Here is a 24,453-nt window from a genome sequence, read left to right on the forward strand (position 1 = left end):
CTAATTAAAACACTCTTCCAGCCGCAGCCAGACCACAGAGCTACTGTTTTTTTCCGGACAGACCCTTCTTCAGGTGCGAGCTAGTGCCTTTACTAATGTTTAATACCGTAAGTTCTTCAGAAATAACTTCAACATTTGTGAATATAGTTTACTAATATATTCTGGCAGAACACATTTGCAGAATAAATTAGGAATGCTATAAAGTACATTTAAATACTTGAATTAATTTATTAAAGCACAATTTAAGAATTGTAATATGAACAAAAAAAACTCAGTGCATGATTAAAATACAAAAACGTTCATTTTTTTTATTGAAAAAAGGTTAAGACTACCTATTACAGTATATTCATACATTTACTGCAGCGGTGAAGCTGGAAGTAGTAGTATGGGCTTTCATAACTTTTCCCTGCACTCTGGATCACAGCGACAATTCAGGACTCTTGACGACCTTTTCACACCAAGCTCACATTTATAATCCCACGCCAGCTCTGTACCAGCTCTAATGCGCCTGAAAAATAAAAAGACAATATGATGAATATACTGAAGTGTATGTTATAATACACATGCTTTAGTCCACCTGGGCATGGGCATTTATTATAGAGCCAAAGGCATGAGCAGAACCCACATTAATCCTGGCTTGGATTCACAAAAGACCAAGCAATAGATAATATAATAACAGAAGGTCACTAACTTGCTGGCAAAGAAGGCCACCCAGGGGAATCGAAGGTCATGTGTGTCCACAAAAACATTCTGCGCAAACAGGTTTGGTTGGCAGCTATGCTGTAGAGAGAAAAAAAAAGGATAAGATGTTGTCACAAATTTTCAATCCCAATAATAACTAAACAACTATTTAAGCTTTGACCAATCCCAGAGGTTTGTAAGACCCTGGGTTTAATAATAATAATTAGGCAAAGACTGAGCTTCTGTAAAAGAATGTTCTCTGAATAAAGCTTACGAACCTAAAGTAAAAAATGCAAAGACAATAACTTTATAACTCCCACCCCCACCTACTTACACGCGCACAAACAGGGCTGTATCTTTCCCCACGTCCACATTCCTCGTTTATCACTATTCTACCAAGCTGGCAGTTCTGCCGTTCCCTTCCTCCCTAGATTAGACAGACCTTGACAGGGCCTCTTTCCTGTCATAAGTTTCAACCAGGTCAGGTCATGTATAGTTCAATTGTCCTCTGTTTTCTCAGTCACACAATTCTCACGCTTAACTTGTCTCAACCAAACCTTATTGGATTTTAGTCTAATAATTACGTTTGAGGGTGGACTTCTTTAGTCATTACTTTAAACATATAAATTCCCTTATCAGATGTATACTTGGCAGATCTCTGAGAAGTATGGATATAGGTAAAATACAGTCAGGGCATACTATCCAACACACGATACCCTCTGAATATTCCTCCTCATGACTCACATTGAGGTAACGACCCACATTCCCCTCTAGCTTTGCGTCGATGACGTAGCATGACTCCTCCCCATCAAAGAAATGCCTAGTGGCATTTGAGGCCTCCTTGTCATTTCCCTCTGCTGTACCATCCTGCTGGTCAGAAGATTTGGCGGCAGAGCCCGATTTCTTCGCTGGGTCTATGAAAGAAGTGTCATTTGATTAGTCTGGGAACCAAAAAAACTAACATTTTAAAAATCCCAAAATAGTGGAGAATTCATAGAAGTTTGTCTAGATTTTTGTCTGTGCTTTTACTTTCCTCTACCTTCCTACAGTATTTTGAGAAACCAACATTTATAAAAACCAAATAAGAATGAATTCTCTACTGAACTTTTTAGTTTCCCTCCATGTTTGTTCCGTATATACTGTTTCCTCTTACCCTCCTGTAGTATTTTGGCATGCCTGCGGGTGACGTAGCTCCTCTCCATAGAGGAGACGTTGTGCCTGAAGTCATCATCAGAGCCGCCATCATCTTCACTGACATCATAATCCTTGTCCTCATAACTGTCCTCATAGTCACTGGGTTCTTCATCATATAAGTTCTTCATACGTAGCGGCTCTTTGTCGTGGTTTCCCTCTTCATCACCACCCCCTTCATCACAGTCATCATCATGTTCACTGTTGTCTTCTTCTATGGGCTCTTCTGAACCTGATGGAGAACAGAGGCCGCAACATTACAGAGATGATCAGTTCTGTTTCTCTTTGCACTCCGTGATCTCTGTGTCCCCACTGGGTATGTGTATTTACAGTTCATGAATCAACATGGAAACCCAGTGTATCTTTTTCACATTCATATAAACATAATACACAAATAGGGTAGATCTGATGCTATGGCTGCAGGTGAGGCCAGGCTCTGCATGTCTGTACCTGACTCATTGTCGGAGCAGCGGGCCTCACTCTCGTAACCCTCCTTGCTCTCAGCTCCCTCTATGTGGTTCAGGTTGACCATGTACATGTTGCCCTCTGTGCTCAAACTCTTCTTGTTCATGATTATCCCTAAGGGGAGAGATGGCAAAGGAAAAAGTTGTGAGCATTGTGTGGAATATAAACAGGAAGAATGAGTAGGAGAGAAGAGGGCTACACTACTAGAGGGCTTGTATTGAGCACTAAAATTATATATATATATATATATATAGCATTGCAGAATAAGACTAATAGTGTATGTAATAGGGCTGTCCCCGACAAAAACAAATCTTGGTCGACCAAGAGGTGTCTGTTCTTTTGACCAATTGATTGGTAGAAATGTATAAACATGTTTTTTTCCATATAGACAGCCTATGTGTTTGAATCAAATCAACTATATGCACTGAGCTTGTCTGACGCTTTAGGCGAACTGTTTGATGAAATAATTAAGACACACAAATTACTAGAGGGAGTCCGACCCCAATTGATTTGATTGTGCCGCCTGGCTCAGACTTGCTGCACTGTGTAAGAAAATAGACAGTTAGCACCCGTGGTCTCTCTCCTCCCTGCTGTAGCGACCACCACAGATAATTAAACATGTAACTGAAAAGTTCCAAAATCCCTCATTTGATTTGGAAAAACATGACCCATTCCCCCTCAACCCTTGTATGCATCGCATGCACGTGACCAAAGACCTACTCGCACGGGACTAGCATTACTAGAATGTCCCTAATTCTAGATAACGATTCGGACGGGATTGTCCCCCCCCCCCCCCCCAAACTGCCCCCAGTAATTCTCTTTTCCCCAATAAATTGACAGTTATGAAGGAAACCTGGAGGTTTTTATTCTTGGCGTGAAGATACAGAATTTCAACATGTCCAGGTGATTAGGCCACACTGATAACTCGAGCTTGGTTCCCAAGTTCCTAAACCATATTTCCTTTAGTGTCGCCATAATATTTGAATTGATGAAGTGTGATCATAATCATGAGGATATTTTAGTTATCTGCAGTATGTCCCAAATGCCCTCAAGCCTTCAGAGTCAGCTAAACAGTGCAATTGCACTTGAGATGCATTTTAAGGCTACGGATAAGAAAGTTAACTCATCATTTCCAAACGTTTAGGTCAGTTGTATGCTGCTGCTTTGCCATCTATTAACAGCAAGGGTTGCATTAAATAGGCTCAATACTTTTTACTGATGCATTTGGCAATATTCAATTTATACGCACAAAACATATAAACAAAATCATTCACTGTGAACGTTGATAGGCTACTAGTAGGCCATTCATATATCCCTTATGCGCAGCACTTCGTTCAATTTATCGAATCAGTTACTGTTTTTGTTTTCTAAACAGGATGTGCTTTTAGGCCTACAACTCGATGGTGGTAATTCAAGGTTGCAATACTAAGCCTACTAATGTTAATTACATTATTACTATTTTACTAATAATAGCATCAAGGAGATCAAGAAAAAGGAGCGCTATTATTATAAATATTTGGTGTAATCACTAAATCAATTAAAAATAATACCAGAGAGGCTGTGCTAACACAAAGTGTAAAGTCTTTATTACAGCAAAACAAAGATTAAAAACATTTATCAATTTGTGAAATTGTTTACTTGACATGTTGTTGCATGAGGCTTGGTGCTCACAGAATCAGTAGTCTATTAAACAAAAACAGATATATTGATGATTTATAAAGCCAGGCACATTTAACAGTTAGGCTATTGATTACAGACCTAATTGACTATAGACCTAATTAAGTTGCGGTTTCCTCTCCACTTGAGACAATTAAGGCAAGGGCTGTTTTTTCATCTCCTCATTCTGCTGCTATCGCCACGGCATTGTTCTCAACACCAATATGCTGGTTAACTTTGCTATTATTGATAAGGGAATTATATGCTTAAAGGTAATGATTACAGAACCCCACCCTGAAACATAAATTATTAGTAATTATTAGTTTATGTAACATGTATAATGAATAATTAAAGTATTAAACGTAAGTCCAACAAGATTCAGAAGAGACCTGTGAGGGAGAGAAATGTGTGTGCCTAAGAAAATACCGAGAACAATTCAACTGTGTTTGACCCGACCTGGCTAGAACTCTGAGAAACTTATGATAGGACAGGGAGTCCTTCTCAAGGTTCCTCTAATCTCGGGGGAATGGAGCTGTTGGCTGGGTAGTGATACACAGTGGTGAGAACTCTGGGGAAGGATACAACTCACCTACTGTTCGTGTGTATGTATGTGCGTAGGATATCTACTGTTTGTGTGGAAGTATGTGCGTAAGTGGGGAGCAAGTTATAAAATGGAAGTCTTTGTATTATGGACTTCAGAACGTTCTCGTGAATAAACCGTACTAACCTTTTGCATAAGCTTAGTCTTTGCCAAATTATTATTAAACCCAGGGTCTTACGAACCTCGGGGATTAGTCAAAGTTTATTGATTGTTAGTTATTATCATTGTGATTGAAAATTCTCGTGACAATTATGCACATAGCAACATAGTAAAGGAAAAAGGCACCAACAGCGCACTGATATGTTTCAGAACCGTGGACAGCGACCGCTATCCAATGAGGGAGAAAGCGCATTTTTGCTACTGCTCGACTAAAGAAATCTTGGTCGACTAACAGCCTATCGACCAAACAATTGACCAGTCGACTAAAGGGGTCAGCTCTAGTATGTAATCAGCAGAAGTCATACTTAACAGCAGTCTGTCTGTGTTGGGTTAAATTAGGTTAGATTACTAGCTCACTCACCAGTGTAGGTGCAGATGAAGGTGCCCTTGGCAATGTCATCCAGGCAGCGGATTCCCCAGCTCTTCCCCACGGTCATGAAGAGCTGTAGCCGCAGCTGAAGGCCATGCTGCACCACCCGGTTAGAGCACACCCGTGGGTCACAGCGGCACAGTGCATTGCACTCATATATACTGCAGACAGAGGGAGGTGGTTGATATAGAAATAATAATAATAATAATAATAATAATAATAATAAGGGCTTTTCAGACATTGCTCTCAAAAGCCTGTCACAAAAACAAATGCAGAGAAAGAGCTTGAGAGGAAGGAGAAAACTGAGACCAACAGTCAAATGGATATTGAGATTGATGGATCATTTCCATCTGTCAATTAACAGCCTCACCCTGTGGAGAGGCGTTTCTCCAGCCTCTTGTGTGTGTAGCCAGCGTTGACGTCCTCAGGGCCCGCTGGCAACAGGGCTGTGGCCTGGATGGTCAGCTGGTGACAGGAGCATGCCGACCTACATCAACACAATACACATGTCCATAAATGCTTATGTCAAAACAACCTATACATACCCCAAATACCCCTAAATATAACCCGATTAAGACATCGCCATTGGGTGAATGGATATAGACTAGCTGTAATTTGACATGTTTAAAAAAAAAATGTTTTAGATGTGCCACATTAGGGAATTACACCCCTCTTCATTGGCTACTACCTTTAACTCTTGGTACATACTTTGCATTACAGAAATCAAAGAGTATCAAAAACATGGCACCATGATGACACACTAGGGGTTAAAGCAACCACAAAAAAATACCATGACTGAAACTTAAGTCGATCTTAGATCGATTGTCTGAGGGGTCAAGTTAACCTCCCTTTTCATGTAAAACAAAAAATAATGACCATCATGCTTTTAGGGAAAGAGGGATATTTTGTACATCTATTAAACTCCTTGTCCAGTCTTTAAAAAAAGGTTAAGGAAATAAGTTGCAGTGATGGAGAACTTTAACCCCTGTGACACACACCTGTCCCTGCAGCCGTCCGTGCAGTCGCAGCCCATCAGAAAGTCTGAACTGGTGTTGATGGAGACCCCACTGGCTGCGACACGCTGCTTGTTGTAGATCACTGAGAGTGGCCGGATGCTGTTGAGCTCGTTGATGCAGGACAGCGGCTGGTTCTCTCTGCCCAGCGTCAGGTCTGGGATGTTGATCTTGTAGGGCCGGGGCTGGTGAGTGGTGGTCACAGACACAAAGGGGTCCAGGCAGAACATGTCCAGGAAGAGGAAGTCACAGCGTGTCTGTTGAAGGTAGTCCTGCACAGCAGTCATGTTGCTCAGGCTGAGGCCACACGGCGACCGGTAAAATATGTGGAAATACGTCTGAGAGAGACAGAGGAGGAAGGAGGTGAGAAAACCCAAAAAAACAGCACAACTATACCAGAGTTTTGAATAACTACAGGTATGAATCTTGGATGACAACAGAACTATACATTATTTTTAGCAATTGCTCTGCTCCAAATTCTCCAGTTAAGAAGAGCACAGCATCAGGCATGACCTAACACCCCTGGAGCTGAGTAATCACTATAGGTAATGGCAGACTTCTGTATCATAAAGTATGATGTTCCAGACAGTCCAGTTAGCTAGGTGCTCACCTTGTTACTGACCAGGGGTGAAGTTTCCCCTAGGATCAGCTTCACCTCCCCCAATCCTAACCTGAACCATTAGAGGGGAAAATGCCCATCTAACCCATGATCAGCATCTAGGGGAAACTTCACCCTACACCCACCTTGTTATTGACCCGGTGGCGGCCCTTCATGCGGCGGAACTCGCAGAGCAGGGGGATGAGCAGCGGGTTGCGTCCACGGTGCTTGGCCTCGACCTTTGACCGGATGCAGTTCAGGCAGGCGGGGCAGCAACGGTGGGGAGTGAAGGTGACCGAACCTTTAGCTGTGATGACAGACGACTCCTTGTCAGTTGTACGATCCTGGCCAAAGGGCCTCCTGACATGACCAGGGAGAGGATGACATAGGTTTGAGGGAGATTGAACGAGGGAGGAAAGGTTGACAGCCTGAAACAAGGATCCAAAGGTTAAATAAGGGGTACTTATATTGGACCTGTGTCACGGTGTGTGTGACACCATGTGTCATGGTGTGTCACGAGAATCTTCAATCCCAATGATAATAACTGAATCAATAGCTCTGACCAATCCCAGAGATCTGGAAGACCAAGGGTTTAATAAAAATTAGTCAAAGACTCAGCATATGCAAAAAATGCCACCTTTGGGGCGGCAGGGTAGCCTAGTGGTTAGAGCATTGGACTAGTAAGCGAAAGGTTTTATGTTCAAATCCCCGAGTTGACATGGTACCAAGTTGTCGTTTGTTCTTAACTGACTTGCCTAGTTAAATAAAGGTAAAAGTAAAAAGTAAAAAAAGATAGCAGTTTATTCAGAGAACGTTCTAAAGTCCATTATACAAAGACATCCATTTTATAGCTGCACACAAACAGTAGGTATTCTACGCACATACTTCCACCCAAACAGTAGGTGAGTTTCTCTTTATAGTTCTCACCACTGTGTATCACTGCCCAGCCGACAGTTCCATTCCCCGAGATTAGGGAAACCTTGAGAAGTACTCCCTGTCCTCATAAGTTTCTCAGAGTTCCTGCCAGGTCGGTTCAAACAGTTGAATTGTTCTTCGGTATTTTCTTAGGCACACACACATTTCTCTCTCTCCCAGTCCAACCTAAATTGGACTTATGTTTAATACTTTAATTATTCCTTATACATGCTACATAAAATATACTCCCTAATGGTTACGTTTCAGGGTAGAATTATTTAATCAGTATCTTTAAAACATATCAATTATTCGACATAGCAAACCACAGATGTTTTGAACGGGTCACAAGGACTTTTTAAATGAGAAAGGAGTATCCCGTAGCCAGAGAGCATTCGCTATAAATTACCATTCATTTTGGTTCATAACACGAGGTTCCAATCTCGTTCCTGGAACTTCATAGCACATAAACACCTACTCATCCAATGGCATAAACCAATTGTCAACTCCAGATACTCCCATCTCAAGAAAAACCTCTTCTTGACCCCACTCCTGGACAAGCTCACTGAGGGGAGTAAGCCTCTAGGTCATACACTATCCCAGGATAAGTGCAACATCAGAGATGACTTACAATGGTTCCAGACACTACCACACACATCCCCCAATGCCAAAGGAGGGAGTGACTGGCGCACAAACATTGTAGAGACAAGTAATTGGTTCCCCATTAATCACACCATCCCTTCACATGGTTTAAGAATAGGTAGACACATTCACATATGAAGACAACGTTCCCTCCTGTCCTCTTCCCTTTCTGATATTCTGCATAGCACCAGGGACATGTGAAAGACACGCCTGACCTCTCCCCTCTCTGGGCCCCAGGTGACTTGAGCCTGATAAGGGAATTTATATGTTTAAAGTAATGACTAAAGAATTCCACCCAGAAACATCTAAGACTATGTGAAATGTATTAGAATAATAAGACTATATTCCAATAATGTATGTGAGGGACAAGAGGGAGAAATGTATGGTTGAGAAAACAGAGGCAGGTAGACTACACATGATAACTCTGAAAAAGCTGACAACAGGAGGGCCCTTTCAAGGCCTCTCTAACCTAGGGAGGAGAGAACGGCGAGAAACTGCCAAGGCTGGTATTAAAGTGATAAAACTGTGTGTGTGTGTAGAGGGGGTTATAAAGACTGTTCAAATTTTGGTTGACTTTAAAACGTTCTCTCAATAAAGCTTACGAACCTTTTGCAGAAGCTGAGTCTTTGCCTAATTATTTTAAACCCAGGGTCTTACAAATCTCAGGGATTGGTCAAAGCTTAAATAATTGTTTAGTTATCATAATTGGGATTGAAAATTCTTGTGACAAGCCCCAGCTGAGGGAAGAAGTGCAACTGAGTCCAAAGGGATACATTCTAATAACAAGTATATCACCTAAGCATATTATGCAGATAAGACATCTTAATGATCTGTTACACAACTAATTCTGATTCTTCCGCCACATGGGTTACTGGCCCAACGCTCTAACCCAGGGGTGGGCAACTCCAGTCCTCGGGAACCTGATTGGTGGCACACTTTTTCCTCCTAGCGAACACAGCTGATTAATCAAATTGCATTCTAAACTGAAGATCATGATTAGGTGATTATTGGAGTCAGGTGTGTTAGCTGGGGTAAAACTGTGACAGCAATCAGGCCCTCGAGGACTGGAATTGCCCACCCCTGCTCTAACCGCTAGGCTACCTTCCACCCTAATAAAATTGAATAATAATGTATGCAGGAAATACATATTCAAGAAATTTGTGCAAGACGCACTTTTGAAAAGAGTACAGAAACAGTATAAACACAAGACAAATTCTACTCACCCTACGGATGCCGACTGTTTACCAGCAGCTGGCTGGCCCTGGCTGACATTGTTGGAAGTGACCTGCGCTGGTATTACTGTTGACGAGGGGTTGACGTGAGGTTTGTTGGCAGCAGCCGTGCTAGTCTGGTGGATTGTAGTAGTAGTCGAAACTGCTCCCCCTGGGTGATGGACAAAGAGTGTGCTCGCTAAATAAACACATTGTCCAGATGGCTGATGTAGATGTTCATTCAGACAAACACAAGGCTGTAGATGTGTTCATTATTTATCAACAGGGCACAGAATAAAAAGGAGATAAGACAGACACTTACCACTGTTGGGCCGTGTCACTGTTGGTTTATCCTTTGCCTCCTCAACACGTTTCTTCATGTTGGCCATATGCTCCAGACGCAGAGAGCCTCGGTACACCCATTCCTTATGTTCGTCATCCTGAGAACACCACACAGACACACTTTACCACACAGTGAGACATACAGGAAAAAAGGCTTGGCATTATGTGTGTCAGTGAATAATTAGACTTCAGTTAGGTAAGCATAACCAGAATACCAGGCACAATATACTGCAAGTCAATCACTATCAATTTAATTCATGGTTACAGACTAAGTAGTTGTAGCTTCTCACCTTGAAGATGACGCACAACAAGCTGCAGTCAATCTGCTCTACTTCTGTCCTCCTCTGGATCCCCTCAAACTCCACGTTGATGGGCTGGCCTGGTCTGTACTGGGCCATAGGCGGGTTGGGATACACCTTGATGTAATCCTTGATGAACTCCCTGTTGGCCTCATCCTCTATGTCCTCCCACACCTCCGGCACTGCAGTCGATAGAGAGAGACAGGAGGCTTAGCTCGAGTGAGTCTGTGTGGTATCTGCAAGAATCTCACCAACACCTGCATTGCAGATTAAACTTGTAGCATGACAACAACAACTGCTCCGTACAAGCCAATTAATTGAAAAATGGATAACTCAAATTACTTTGGTATATCTTGTTGCACAGGTGGATTCACCCAACTACAGCTGGATCTGAATAAAACATCCTACATTTGGTAGGAGGATCAAACAAGATTGAGCCAAGAAGTATTGAGTATAAGAGAGACTTTTTTATTTTTTTTATTTAAGTCTGAGGCTGTTCTTACGTGGTCTGCAAACAATGTGAAGATCCGGCAAACCGACATAGGAAGGTGTGCCGTCATCAAAAAAGACCAGGAACCTGAAACACAAGAAGGAGCGCCACAGAGCTTTACTAAGACATTGATGGATCACATTCAGCATGATGTTTACATATAATATCATCCAACCAATCACACATAATACTATCACATATGGCTGCTACGCTGACTGTTCTACCTGATAAATGTACACTGTCCCTGATTAGAGGGGAACAATTAAAAAATGCAGAGGAACTGGCTTCGAGGTCCAGAGTTGAGTTTGAGGGGTGTAGGCTATATTAAATGGATTTATGTTCCAAAGGTCCACATCAGTGGCTTGTAGGTTATGGTGTAAGCCATGAGATGCTAAACGTGTTTATGTTAATTAATGCTCAATTACTGTGAGACCGGCAATTATTTGCATGACAATCGAAAGGCTGACTAAATGTAATGAACGCCACAGCCCTACTCACACACTCTCATACCTCATGCGGTTCTTTCGGTTGGGGAGCTCAGCCAGAATGCCAGAGTAGAACCAGGACTGCTCGGCGTCCTTGAACTTGGCCACCACGCGCACACCCACGTACAGCCTCTCCAGTGAAGCAGTCTGGTCAAAGGCTATGTGGTGTCCTGACAGCATGCTTCTCCCTTTCTCGCTAAAGTCCACCTTATACCTGCTTCCATTCTCTGTGGAGCGTCAATGGTTGAGATATAGAGATCATGGAAAAAAACTAAGAATTCTGTAAAGGACATGAACTGATATAAAAGCAGATTTATGACTAGATATGTCAAAGTGACTTGAGATAAGAAGAGATTATTGTCCCCATGGGGACAATTTGTTTGCAGCTCTGTGCATACATTACAACACATCAAGCATAGACGAATGGACATATCTATACCATTACAAACAAATACAATGAGAATATAAATAAATCAGTGGTTGTGTGTGTTCTTACCTGATGGTTTGATTTCTGTAATCCTTCCTGAGTGCCAGGTCTTGGTCCTCCTCCTAGCCAGGACCTTCATATCAGTCTTAATCTCCTCCTCTGTGAGGCCGGGAGGTGGCTGAGTGGCAGGGTTTGGTGCATGTGTCGGAGCTTGCGACACGCTGGTCACCACAAATGGAGTGGACGTTTCTGTCAGAGAGAGCGAGAAGACCACCATGTGAACTAAAGATTTTCATTAAAGATATATCACTGACATCAAGTTGAAAGCAATTTAGAGAAGACCAATAATACAAAACAAGGTCAGACATTTGAAGTCCAAAATGCAAAGCACAAGTCACCTTTTCTGGCCTCTTGTTGTTTTAATGGGACAGTGGAACCACTTTTGCTGGCCTCCTGTAATTTTGGTGGGGAAGCTGTGCCACCTTTGCTTGAGTTCTGCTGTTTTGTCGACGCAGAGCAGTCACCTGCTTTGGGCTTTTGTGGTTTCGATGGCACAGAAGGATTTGTTGGGGCAGGCGGTGAGTCTTCCCTGTAAGACACAAGTTGATGCTTGGTTCGGACAGATTCTCTTCTCTTCCTTTCACCTTTTCTCGGCCGTCCACGTTTGCTGGACTCTGGACGTTTTGTTGAGATCTTTTTTGATTTTGATGGAGTATACTCATCACCGCTGTCTTCTTGTGGACTTGGTGGTTCAGACTCTGACTCAGCAAGGGGAGTTGCTGGGGTATCATTAGTGTTTGAGGCTTCATTTGGGGCAACAGTTACAGTCACAAAAGGGGTGGTCACAGCTGGAGAGGATGGCATGCTCTCCATGTCATCTGCCATGTCATTGTACTAAGGAAGAATGAGAGAAAAGCATGTCAGGAGCATGGCCGAGACCACACACATAGAAGTGTGTGCATTTACATCCTATCTGGCTACGTTCTCACATTTTCTGTGTCACTGTCTGTAGCTGGGACTTCTCCAGGAGCCGAATCGGAAGCAGCAACTGAGAAAACGATAGAACGGAGATTAAACAATAAAGCATAACGTATTGAGATTGAGGATCACATCCCATCCCCTCTGTTCCCATTGAAACAACATCTCCCTCAATCCCTTACCTCCGTCTGTGGCCATGGTGTTGTCGTTTCTGTCAGCGTCCCCATCATCAATCTCAATGATGCTTTGCTGGCCCACTCCTTCATCTTCAGAGTCTGTGTCTCTGTACTCCATGCCCAGTTTGCTGTACAGCGCCTTCATAACGGTCTCACACTCCACCACAGACCTGTGGAGAAACAGTCAAGGCAGAGGTTGCGGTCCCGAAGGTAACAGCCCTGTTCCCGCCCTCCCTGGAAGCTTCTTCCCCACATTCTGCCGCACGTTTCTTTACCTCTACGCACATATTTTTATGGTCACCCTGCCTTCACATTTCTCACTCAATCATAAATTATAATTCTTAAAGTTTTACTGGTGAAACATCCACGCAGCTTCTGCATGTGTCGCGGCAGAATCAGAATCCTTTAGGTAACATTTATAAATAAGATGTTTTATTAATTTTCATAAGCATGCTTATGTGGGTAAAGTTACTTGGGCCCAGAGAGGGGAGAGGTCGGGTTAGTCTTATCTGTGAATGTGTCTAACTATTCCTAAACCATGTGAAGGGATGGTGTGATTAATGGGGAACCAGTTAGGTTGGCTCCACAATGGCTGTGTGCCAGTCACGTCTCTCTGTAAGCTTGTCCAGGAGGGGGTGTAATTGATATATGCCATTGGATGAGGTAATGTTTGGTTCTAAGTGGTACCAAGAACGAGATAAGTGCTTCGGTTTAGGAGACCAAACTGAACAATAATTTATAGCTAATGCTATAAATTATAGGATACTCTTTTCTGGTAAAATGTTCTTTGTAGAATGTTCCTAAGACCTGTTATTGGTCATGTGAGTTTTGATGGGTGTGTCTTTGCTATAAATGATACTAAGGACTTTTGTAAGCACTCTCAGAGAATTCATTTATAGACACTGAATTGATCTGAGAGTCACAGGGCTATGGTGAAGCTCATATAATTAAAGATGGACTTTATGATAACTCTGACTTGTGTGTGGTTTGCCCTCATGATTTGGTAATACAGGAAATGTCCACGACACATGCCAACCATTTGATCTCAAATCAGTTTCATGGGAATATACACTTAGATCTTCCTGAGTTATGTAGTGTTGTTTTGAAGTACAGTATTGTTTAGAATTATTATGTACAGTGAGCTAATTTTAGAGCAGAGTGCTGTAGCCTTTTTGGGGTAGGGGGCAGCATTTTCATTTGTGGATGAATAGCGTGCCCAGAGTGAACTGCCTCCTACTCTGTCCCAGATGCTAATATATGCATATTATTATTAGTATTGGATAGAAAACACTCTGAAGTTTCTAAAACTGTTTGTATGATGTGTGTGAGTATAACAGAGTATAACTCAAAGTATAACTTTGAGTTTTTGTCTCATGAAGATGGATTACTGGGCTGAACACGCTAACAACAAGTGGCTATTTGGACATAAATGACGGACTTTATGGAACAAATCAGTCATTTATTGTCGACCTGGGATTCCTGGGAGAGCCTTCTGATGAAGATCAAAGGTAAGTGAATATTTATGGTGTTGTTTCTAACTTTGTTGACTCCAAAATGTCTGTTTTGGGTTCTGAGCGCCGTTCTCAGATTATGCTTGTAAAGTTTAAAAAAAATCTGACACAGCTGTTGCATTAACTTCTTCGAGATAGGGGGCGCTCTTTTAATTTTTGGATAAAAAACGTTCCCGTTTTAAACAAGATATTTAGTCACGAAAAGATGCTCGACTATGCATGTAATTGACAGCTTTGGAAAGAAAAAAACTCTGACATTTCCAAAACTGCAAAGATATTATCTGTGAGTGCCCCAGAACTAATGCTACAGGCGAAACCAAGATGAAATTTCATACAGGAAATGGTCCAGATTTTGAATGCCCTGTGTTCCAATGTCTCCTTATATGGCTGTGAATGCGCCAGGAATGAGCCTGCACTTTCCCCAAGGTGTCTGCAGCATTGTGACGTATTTGTAGGCATATCATTGAAAGATTGACCATAAGAGACTACATTTACCAGGTGTCTTCCCGGTGTCCTCCGTCGAAATTATTGTGTAATCTCCAGCTCCATGCGCGTTCCATTTTCTTCAGAGGAGAAAGTCAACTGCCACTAATTATTTATCAGATAGATATGTGAAAAACACCTTGAGGATTGATTCTAAACAACGTTTGCCATGTTTCTGTCGATATTATGGAGTTAATTTGGAAAAAAGTTTGCGTTGTAATGACTTAATTTTCGGGGGTTTTCTTACCCAAACGTGATGAACAAAACGGAGCGATTTCTCCTACACAAATAATATTTTTGGAAAAACTGAACATTTGCTATCTAACTGAGAGTCTCCTCATTGAAAACATCTGAAGTTCTTCAAAGGTAAATGATTTTATTTGAATGCTTTTCTTGTTTTTGTGAAAATGTTGCATGCTGAATGCTAGGCTTAATGCTATGCTAGCTATCAATACTCTTACACAAATGCTTGTTTAGCTATGGTTCAAAAGCATATTTCGAAAATCTGAGATGACAGCGTTGTTAACAAAAGGCTAAGCTTGAGAGCAAATATATTTATTTCATTTCATTTGCGATTTTCATGAATAGTTAACGTTGCGTTATGGTAATGAGCCTGAGGCTATAAATAGGATCCCGGATACGGGATTGCTCGTCGCAACAGGTTAAGGAGAAGTCTCTTTAATTCTGTGAATAACACTTGTATCTTTTATCGATGTTTATTATGAGTGTTTCTGCAAAATCGCTGGATGTTTTGGAATCAAAACATTACTGCACGTAAGGCACCAATGTAAACTGAGATTTCTGGATGTAAATATGCACATTATCGAACAAAACATACATGTATTGTGTAACATGATGTCCTATGAATGTCATCTGATGAAGATCAAAGGTTAGTGGTTAATTTAATCTATATTTCTGCTTTTTGTGACTCCTATCTTTGGCTGGAAAAATGGCTGTGTTTTTCTGACTTGGCTATGACCTAACAATCATATGTGGTGCTTTCGCTGTAAAGCATTTTTTTAAATCGGACATGATGGGTAGATTAACAATATGTTTATCTTTAATTTGCTGTATTGGACTTGTTAATGTGTGAAAGTTACATATTTAAAAAAAATATTTTTGTATTTCGGGCGCTGCCTTTTCAGCAGAATGTTGTAGAGGGGTTCCCCTGCGCTAGAAAGGTTAACAAACTGTAGCATACCTGTGTTTCAATCAAAGCACATATTTTGCCTAGTGCTTAGTGCTGTTGAGTTGTCCGCATGAGGGAAGTGAGGTTGTTTTTGTCTTACAGTAACGTTATACTCTGCTATTATAGTCGGTTCTGTGTAGAATCGATCATTATGTGATCTTGCAGACATTGATTTAGATTTGATCTTTTTATTTAATTTTTTATTGTCAGAGTAGCCTGTTCTCTGGGCAGCCGAACGAGTAGAGCAGAGACTGTGCATAAAGTAGAGAATCCTACACATGCACAGAAGCTTCGGATCTTTAGCTACCGGGAAGAGGCTTCCGAAGAATTCGGAACTGCAGCCTTTGGAATGTCAACAGTCAAATCAGTGCACAACAAATCCACAGCCACGAGTCCAATAGCACTGCTGCAGACAACAGTCTCACATGTATATGCTACAGTGGAGGCTCCTCAGAGGAGTAAAGGGAGGATCATCCTACTCGGTGAATTTCTGAAAAATGAAAAGTGAAATATTAAAAAGGTATCCTTTTTAGATAAAAACTATACTAAATATATTCACGTCATCAAATAACTGATTGAAACACTGTTAGGAATAATGACTAAACAATATCCCCATTTTAAATAGAACTGTAACTAAGTAAACTTATACTCTGTTTTATTATATCTGATTAACAATATGAATTCATAAGTGAGGGATTGTGGAGCCTGAAAAAGGGGGTAATTAAATAAATACCATTCCAGCCAGGTTGGAGAAGATTGGAAGTGGGGTTTTTTAAGTAAGCAGAAAGGGTAATTAACCTCTGGCTGAACCGACTCAACTTAGCTCTGGGATGTTTAGATAAGGCAGTGTGTGTTTCCTTAGGTTTTCCATTAGCTGGAACTGTCTGCTGAATGGTGATGGATGAAAACTTCAGAAGGTTTATCTCGAATGAACTTTTGAACTGTTGGGAGAAAGAATATTTTATAACCTATGACGTCATATTTTGTATATAAACTGTTGTTCGTGGTTACATGGCAGCGCGCTCCGAGAATAAATACTATTATCTATTTTTGATAAGACTGGTCTCTGTCTATTTTATGCAAATAAGAATCTTACAAATTCTCATAAAATAGACTAAGTGAATTCAATTAAAGAAAACATATTGGAATTATGAAATTACAGTAACAAACACTTATCTCCCGAGTGGCACAGTAGTCTAAGGCACTGCATCACAGTGCTAGCTGTGCCACTAGAGATCTTGGTTCGAGGCCAGGCTCTGTCGCAGCCAGCCGCGACCGGGAGACCCATGGTGGCAAACAATTCGCCCAGCATCGTCCGGGTTAGAGGAGGGTTTGGCCAGCAGGGATGTTCTTGTGCCATCGCGCACTAGCGACTCCTGTGGCGGGCCGGGCGCAATACACACTGAAATGCTCGCCAGGTGTTCAGTGTTTCCTCTGACACATTGGTGCGGTTGGCTTCCGGGTCTAGAGGGCATTGCGTCAAGAAGCAGTGCAGCTTGGCTGGGTTGTGTTTCGGAGGACACACGGCTCTCGACCTTCGCCTCTCCCGAGTCTGTATGGGAGTTGCAGCGATGGGACTAGACTGTAAACTACCAAACTACCAGCTGCAGGACAACTATTTTCCATCCTCCTTTGAGTACATTGACTTCAATAGAAGTCCTAGGAGGCTCATGGTTCTTCCATGAGCCTCCTAAGGACATCCTCCAACCTATTAGAGCTCTTGCAGCACAAACTGATATGTTGTCCACCAAATCAAAGGATCAGAGAATGAACCTTGTACTGAAAGCATAAGCTACAGCTAGCTAGCACTGCATAAAATGTGGTGAGTAGTTGACTAGCCAATAGTTTAACAGGTTAACAAAATCATTTATTTATTATTTTATTTCACTTACTAGCTAATGCAGCTAGCTAGTTTAGCCTACTCAAACAGAGAGGAATGATACTTATGTTGGCTAGCTGGCTAAGGCTATCCAACCCAAACTCTGAGTCAAGGTAAGCTTTTGGTTTTATAGTACTATGGCACTGGTAATTTTCCACAACTGTCCAGTACCCTCCTCACACACCACACAAAGGAGTGATTTATTACTGGCTCCTAAAAGACCCAGCCAGGCTGAATTCTTGTTCCATCTGTTGAGGCTCTAAAGATCTTATCACTCCCCTTAGACAGTGAGAACTGGTGAGAACCTGTTCTTGTTTGCTCAATGCTTTAAGAAAGTGGAACCAAGTACCTTAAAAAACATATATATTTAACCTTTCTTTAACTGGGCGAGTCAGTTAAGAACAAATTCTTATTTACAATGGCGGCCTACCCTGGCCAAACGTGGACGACACTGGGCCAATTGTGCGCCACCCTATGGGACTCCCAATCACAGCCGGATGTGATACATCCTGGATTCGACCCAGAGACTGTAGTGACAGCCTCTTCCTCATGTAACTTTCGAGAGGAGCAAAACTTCTCTCCTGACCCTTATGCCACAACATTTGTACAATCAAAATAAAATATCTACATTTGTAATTTTGATCTGTCGCTCTGTAAACATGCCTGGGCGAAAATAAATAATAGCAAGGAAGCATGGGCTTGGATCACAGCATGACGACAGACGTCATTAGCAACGGAATAATTATACACAGACAGACGAAGTAGGCCTACTAAACGATGCCAAGTAGACAGACAAAATCAACCATATCGCCCCAGCAAAGTAGACAGAAAATAGGTATATTGAACAACAACGACCAGCTACGGATTCTGATTCATACATGATGTTTGGAGAAGGGGAGACTTGTGCCATGTAACGAGTGACTGAATGCGAGTGAATGAATTATTCCTATCACAGATAATTACAACACCGTTACAATACTTGTTTTGTCCGAGTACTCGGCACACCCCTAGTATTCAATCTGCAGATAAAAAATAAAAAATCCAATAGAAACTCTCGTTTGCAGCTGTTTTGACACCCTAGATCAGCTAGATGTACGAAAGAGTGTGCATAGCGGTATTGAATGTCACTGTCACCTTTATTACTCCAATTTGTCTCGCTCTCTGACCTGTGCACCTACGTTATAAACTTTCATTCGTAGGCTAGGTTGTAGTAACCTCATGATGGGTATAGGGAAAACTAGAGTATCATGTACTAGCCTAAACCTTTCAATGTTACATTGAGCTGGGTTAATGTAATATGAATGACAGTCATCCAATAAGCTGCAATAAAAATAAGATGCTAGCATTGCAGACCAAGAAAACAAAACTTATAGGCTGATCCCAGATCTGTTTGTGCTCTTACCAATGCCACTTCTCACGGTCAAGCCAAACATTTCTATATGACATGAGAAACTGACAAGAAGTCGACATGACAGCAGATCTGGGACCAGGCTAAAACACTTAAGCCAACAGGCTGAAAAACACTCACTCGCAGGCAGTGTTGAAAAGGGTGCGGGTGCAGAGGGCCTGCTTCTCCTTCCGCTGCACTAGGTTCTGCATCTGGGCCAGCTGGGTCCTCCTGAGTTTCACCAAGTCTTGATTCTCCACCTCCTCCTGTATCCAGCCCTGAAGCTCCCCCACGGTCATCTCCATCTCATCATCCCCACTCTCCATCACTTGGGAGACTGTGACACCTATCTAATGGGTGCTCTCAGGTTTTCAACAGTAGGTCTGTGTTCTGGTCCTGTTGACAAAACATTGTCAATTTCCTTCTGCTTTTCTAAGAGCTCATAACATTTAACTGCAGGCCATGCTTTCATTATTTGTTTAGATATTAAAATTGGCGTTGTAATGTAAACATTGAGCCATTTGACTTAACAAATCGTCAATCGCCCAACAAATCAACACATTTGGCACGTGAACTGTTACACGGTTGTTGATAAAACACCTTTCATTAGTTCAAAGAGATATTAAGTGTAAGCTATTAACAAACGAATTCTTATTTTTACTGTAATGAAAAGGTCCAAACTGCACAACGACGGCGAAGAAAGTGAATGTTGAGGTAACGTTAGAGAAAGTGAATGTTATGAGGTAACGTTAGCTCGCTAACGTTAGCGCAGTCTGATTAAGCAGGTTGTGAAATAATCTATTATTTGTATACAAATTAACGCGAAGTGTGTATTACAGCCTGATTAATCAGATAGACGCTAACGTATCTTGCCTGATTAATCAGATTGAAGTTGGCGGATCTAATGCGACAGTTAGTAACGCTAGCTAGTTTAGCTAAATTAAACCCAATTCGATATTTAGCTAGCGTTAGTATTACGAGTACTATGCTAGCTAATCCAAATGTCTTAATGGTAACTATAAACTAGTATAGCTAGCTACATATCTAGCAAACTATAGCTGAATAACTCAATTTCTTCGGTTAACCAAATTGTGTTGCAAAAAAAACATGTATTTTCTCACCTGAAGCTTCCCGCAAAAACATTCACTGTCCACTTCCGCGGACGACGTTAGCCCAGTCAGCTAGCTAAATGAACGTTAGCTTTAGCCAGTCAGCTAGCTAAGTGATTGTTAGCTTTAGCCAGTCAGCTAGCTAAGTGAACGTTAGCTTTAGCAACCAAGGCAAGGGGGAGGGTATGTCACAGTGTTCCGTTTTAGTCTATTTTTTTCAACATGTTGCAGTTCTTAGACCTTTGTGTTTTAAACGCAGGTAGTATATAACGTTAGCTTTGTCCAATTTCCCATGCATACTCTTTGGTCGAAGTAAAATCACCAGGGTGTGCAGGCTAACTAACTATTACTACACCCACCGCCATGATGAATTGGAAGACGCTTGCAAACAGGGTAGTGGATGGTAACGTTACCCCCGTGTGCTCTCCTACGATGGCGCCATGATGAATTGGAAGACGCTTGCAAACTGGGCAGTGGGTGGTAACGTTATCCCCGGTGTGTTCTCCTACGATGGATATACATGTGCACTGCACTGATCTACTTTAATATATTTGCTTAAATGTATCGAGTTAATAGTGATGAGTCGGCTCTAAGAGCTGGCTCGCATATCAGAAGAGCCGAATGTATTTATAAAAATATAAAATCATTAAGATATTAATAATCAAAATATTTAAATGAGTAGAATTAACTAATTCAAATAACGACAAAGGAAATAAAATAATATAGGCCTAAATGCTCAAGCACACATTCGTTCACACACTTAGCAGCCGAGGAGAGAGAGGAAGGACAGCTGTGAAGACAACAGCTGGAAAATGAGTCGGAAGCACAGTAGCATGTTAGAGCATAGTGTAGAACTTGCCAAAACAAAATCTCATATAAAGCCGGTTATACGCACAACCTACATCGGCATATGTGCACCCAACTGTGAAGCTAGCTGTAGCAGAGTTTCAAGAAACTAGCGGGCCTGCTGGTGATAGTGATGGAGCCAGCACCTCCACACATGGAGATGTATCCACCCAGTCAAGTAGGCCTACGCAGCGCAGTCTTCTATGGACCAGTTTATGCCAAAATCTATGTCTGTATCAAAGCAAGACCAAATTGATATTGCATTGGCTAAAATGATTACCACCGATTTCCAGCCATTTTTTTATCGTGGAGGACAGAGGTTTTAGAAATTATAGTTTCTCTTTATGGGGTAATACCCCCTGGTGTTTGGAGTTGTGGAAATAAAGAGAGAAATAGAGGTGAAAGATGATAAGGAGACTCTGTGCCCTCTTAGGTCAAATAAAAGGAACTGGAAAGGAAAGGGGAGACAGAGCAAGGTGCAGGAAGGAAACCAGAAAAGTTTAACTGTTATGAAAGATTATGTGGAAATAGGAAGACAAGTGTGAATTGTTTTGGTAACGTGGGTTATCAATAATAGTGATATTTGATGCGATATACTGGAATAAGACATTAAGTCATCTGTATTATCCAGTAATAAATTTGCAGACATTATAGTAAAGATTCTAATACAAGGTGTTAAGTGCCGTGACTAATGAATTATTGTCCGGGGAAGTGGATAGCCCTACCTTGGAAAATACTTAATAGAAGGATTGGATTATAGAAGGGAGGGGTAAAATAATTAGCAAAGAGGTTACTAAACCTAAAATGAACTTTCAAATGTTTTAGTTAGTTTATGAACATTGTAATGGTTGGCAAAACAATCAGAGACAACCACAGGGCCCTGTGAACCCATGGGTGGGGCCTAATCAGGGATACTAGGGATGCCCAGAGAATCCTACAGGGGAGGCTCAGTTTTCAATGATATCCACAAGAGCTGATCAAGAACTTATGCTGCAGGTTCAAATAGAAAACAGAGGCACACCCATGATGATAGATACTGGAGCCACTTACACATGTGTAAATCCAAATTATGCCTCTCATCTCCCCATGTCTGGCAAATATGCCAAAACTATAGGATTCTCAGGACAAACACAGTTAATTCCAGTGATGGCCCAGTTCGTTTAACAGCTGATGGCAGATCAGCAATACTCCCTATTCTAGTGTCAGAACAAACTCTGATTAATTTAAGGGAAGAGATGTAGACTAGTGAAGGTAACAAAAGACAGTCAATTGATTAAGAATTGGCTGATGTATTTTCTACATTAGGCACATTACAGGTTCATCTTAAAATAATAGATGTTTACTGAGTGTGACGCAGTGGTTAGTGATAACAAATATAGTCATTGATAAGGAGGATTGATGTAAACATGATGAGCATTATGTTATTATGTACAGTAACCCCCCCCCCAAAGGTGAGGACTCCGGCTGCAAAACCTGACTCTATGGGAGAGGGTCCGGATGGGCTTCTAGCGTTGGTGGCGGCTGTGGTACCCACTCTGCTTGCGGATCCGCCAGCATCGATGGCAGCTCTGGTGCGGGACAAAGAACCCGCTCATCCTGCGGATCCAGCATCGGCTCTGGTGCGGGACTTTGCCCCCGCCCAGACCACGTGTCCAGCCATGGAGCCGGGTAGAACGCCGTGCCTGGACTGGACATCAGCGCAGAGGAAGGCTCCTACCATGTAGCGGGACTGGACGCCGTGCCTGGACTGGACCCCGGTGCAGAAGAAGGCTCCGGCCTTGGAGTGGGACTGGACACCGTGCCTGGACTGGACACCGGCGCAGAGGACCCTCCTGCCCTGGACCCTCGCCGGAAGCTCCGGACCGGGGACCGTCGCTGGAAGCTCTGGACTGGGGACCGTCGCCAGAAGCCTGGTGCGTGGAGCCGGCACAGTTGGCACCGGACTGGTGACACTCACTTCAGGGCGAGTGCGAGGAGCAGGCACAGGACGTACCGGACTGTGCAAGCGCACTGGAGGCCTAGTGCGTAGAGCCGGCACAGGTCTATTCAGTAATTTTGTAATCAATGTTCATAAATTCCAATTATCTTTATCTGTCTGATACCCAGAGGTTGTAAAGTTCTGGTCTTAAATAAAACAGACAGAATTCCCAGCTCACAATTGACCAGATCCAGGTTTATTTGCAAGAGCTCTCACATGCATACACAAAGACATTCCTTTTATACCATCCTAACCTATGCACATACAGTGGGGCAAAAAAGTATTTAGTCAGCAACCAATTGTGCAAGTTCTCCCACTTAAAAAGATGAGAGGCCTGTAATTTTCATCATAGGTACACTTAAACTATGACAGACAAAATGAGGGGGAAAAATCCAGAAAATCACATTGTAGGATTTTTTATGAATTTATTTGCAAATTATGGTGGAAAATAAGTATTTGGTCAATAAAAAAAGTTTATCTCAATACTTTGTTATATACTGTACATACACACCAACATATGGATTTTCTCATGAGTCTCACCACAGCTTATAACCACTCAGCTGACAGTTCCAGTCTCCCCCAGATACTAGAGCTCTGGTGGGGCTCTCCCTGTCCTATCTTATCTCTCCAGATTTACAGCCAGGTCGGTTCAAACATAGGTTAATGCCCCTCTTCATTCTCTTTCTACACCCACATACATTCCTTTCTTCCTAGATCTATGCTACATAACCCCTTCCTAATGAACAAACATTATTTAACACTACTAGAAAGACAGGGTAAAATTATATTCGTTATAATTCTATGTTAAATGTATACATCATTTAGTCATTATTCATAAAAATCCCATAACAAGGATCTAACGGACTGGGAAAGCGCACTGGAGGCCTGGTGCGTGGAGCCGTCACAGGTGGCACCGGACTGGTGACACGCACTTCGGGGCGAGTGCGAGGAGGAGACACAGGATGTACCGGACTGGGGAGACGCACTTTGAGGCCAGATGCGTGGAGCCAGCCCAGGTTTCACCGGACCGATGACACATTCCTCCAAACGCCTGCAGTGCCGCATACTCCTAGCCAACTCCATTCTCCAGTATCCCTCCTCACACTGTTCCAACTAATCCCAGACGGGCTCTGGTACTCTCCTTGGGTCGACCGACCACCTCTCTATCTCCTCCCAGGTGGTCTCTGGCTCTCTCCGTTCACTCAACGTGATATGGGTTCCACATCTTTTTATTTGTGAAACGCACAAAACAATAAAATAAGCAAACGATACGTGAAGCTAAGGAGTGCTCACAGGCCACTACACATAAACAAGATCCCACAAAAAAAACTGTGGGGAAATGGCTGCCTAAATATGATCCCCAATCATAGACAAT

General features: G+C 42.2%; 1 protein-coding gene across 3 annotated transcripts; it reads right to left on the reverse strand.

Annotated features, from left to right (window-relative positions):
- Positions 1-282: 282 nt before the first annotated feature.
- LOC109907679 (histone-lysine N-methyltransferase SETDB1-A) lies at positions 283-23,555 on the reverse strand. 3 transcript variants are annotated; one of them, XM_020505794.2, is made up of 20 exons: positions 20,267-23,555; positions 19,287-19,541; positions 12,703-12,866; positions 12,532-12,590; positions 11,941-12,436; positions 11,612-11,791; positions 11,141-11,342; positions 10,644-10,717; positions 10,132-10,322; positions 9,822-9,939; positions 9,512-9,671; positions 6,881-7,094; positions 6,122-6,474; positions 5,494-5,610; positions 5,115-5,284; positions 2,323-2,451; positions 1,835-2,104; positions 1,426-1,595; positions 692-780; positions 283-508 (listed from the first exon to the last, which is right to left on the reverse strand). In XM_020505794.2, exons 2-20 carry the CDS (start codon positions 19,469-19,471, stop codon positions 394-396), a joined length of 3,456 nt encoding a protein of 1,151 aa, XP_020361383.1. In that variant the 5' UTR covers positions 19,472-19,541; positions 20,267-23,555; the 3' UTR covers positions 283-393. The 3 variants fall into 3 exon arrangements, with proteins under 3 accessions (XP_020361383.1, XP_031649689.1, XP_020361384.1); XM_031793829.1 differs by having other exon boundaries at positions 20,668-20,776; XM_020505795.2 differs by having other exon boundaries at positions 20,614-20,724.
- Positions 23,556-24,453: the final 898 nt, after the last annotated feature.

This window comes from Oncorhynchus kisutch, linkage group LG17 (genome assembly GCF_002021735.2).
Source record: "Oncorhynchus kisutch isolate 150728-3 linkage group LG17, Okis_V2, whole genome shotgun sequence".
Classification (NCBI taxonomy): domain Eukaryota; kingdom Metazoa; phylum Chordata; class Actinopteri; order Salmoniformes; family Salmonidae; genus Oncorhynchus; species Oncorhynchus kisutch.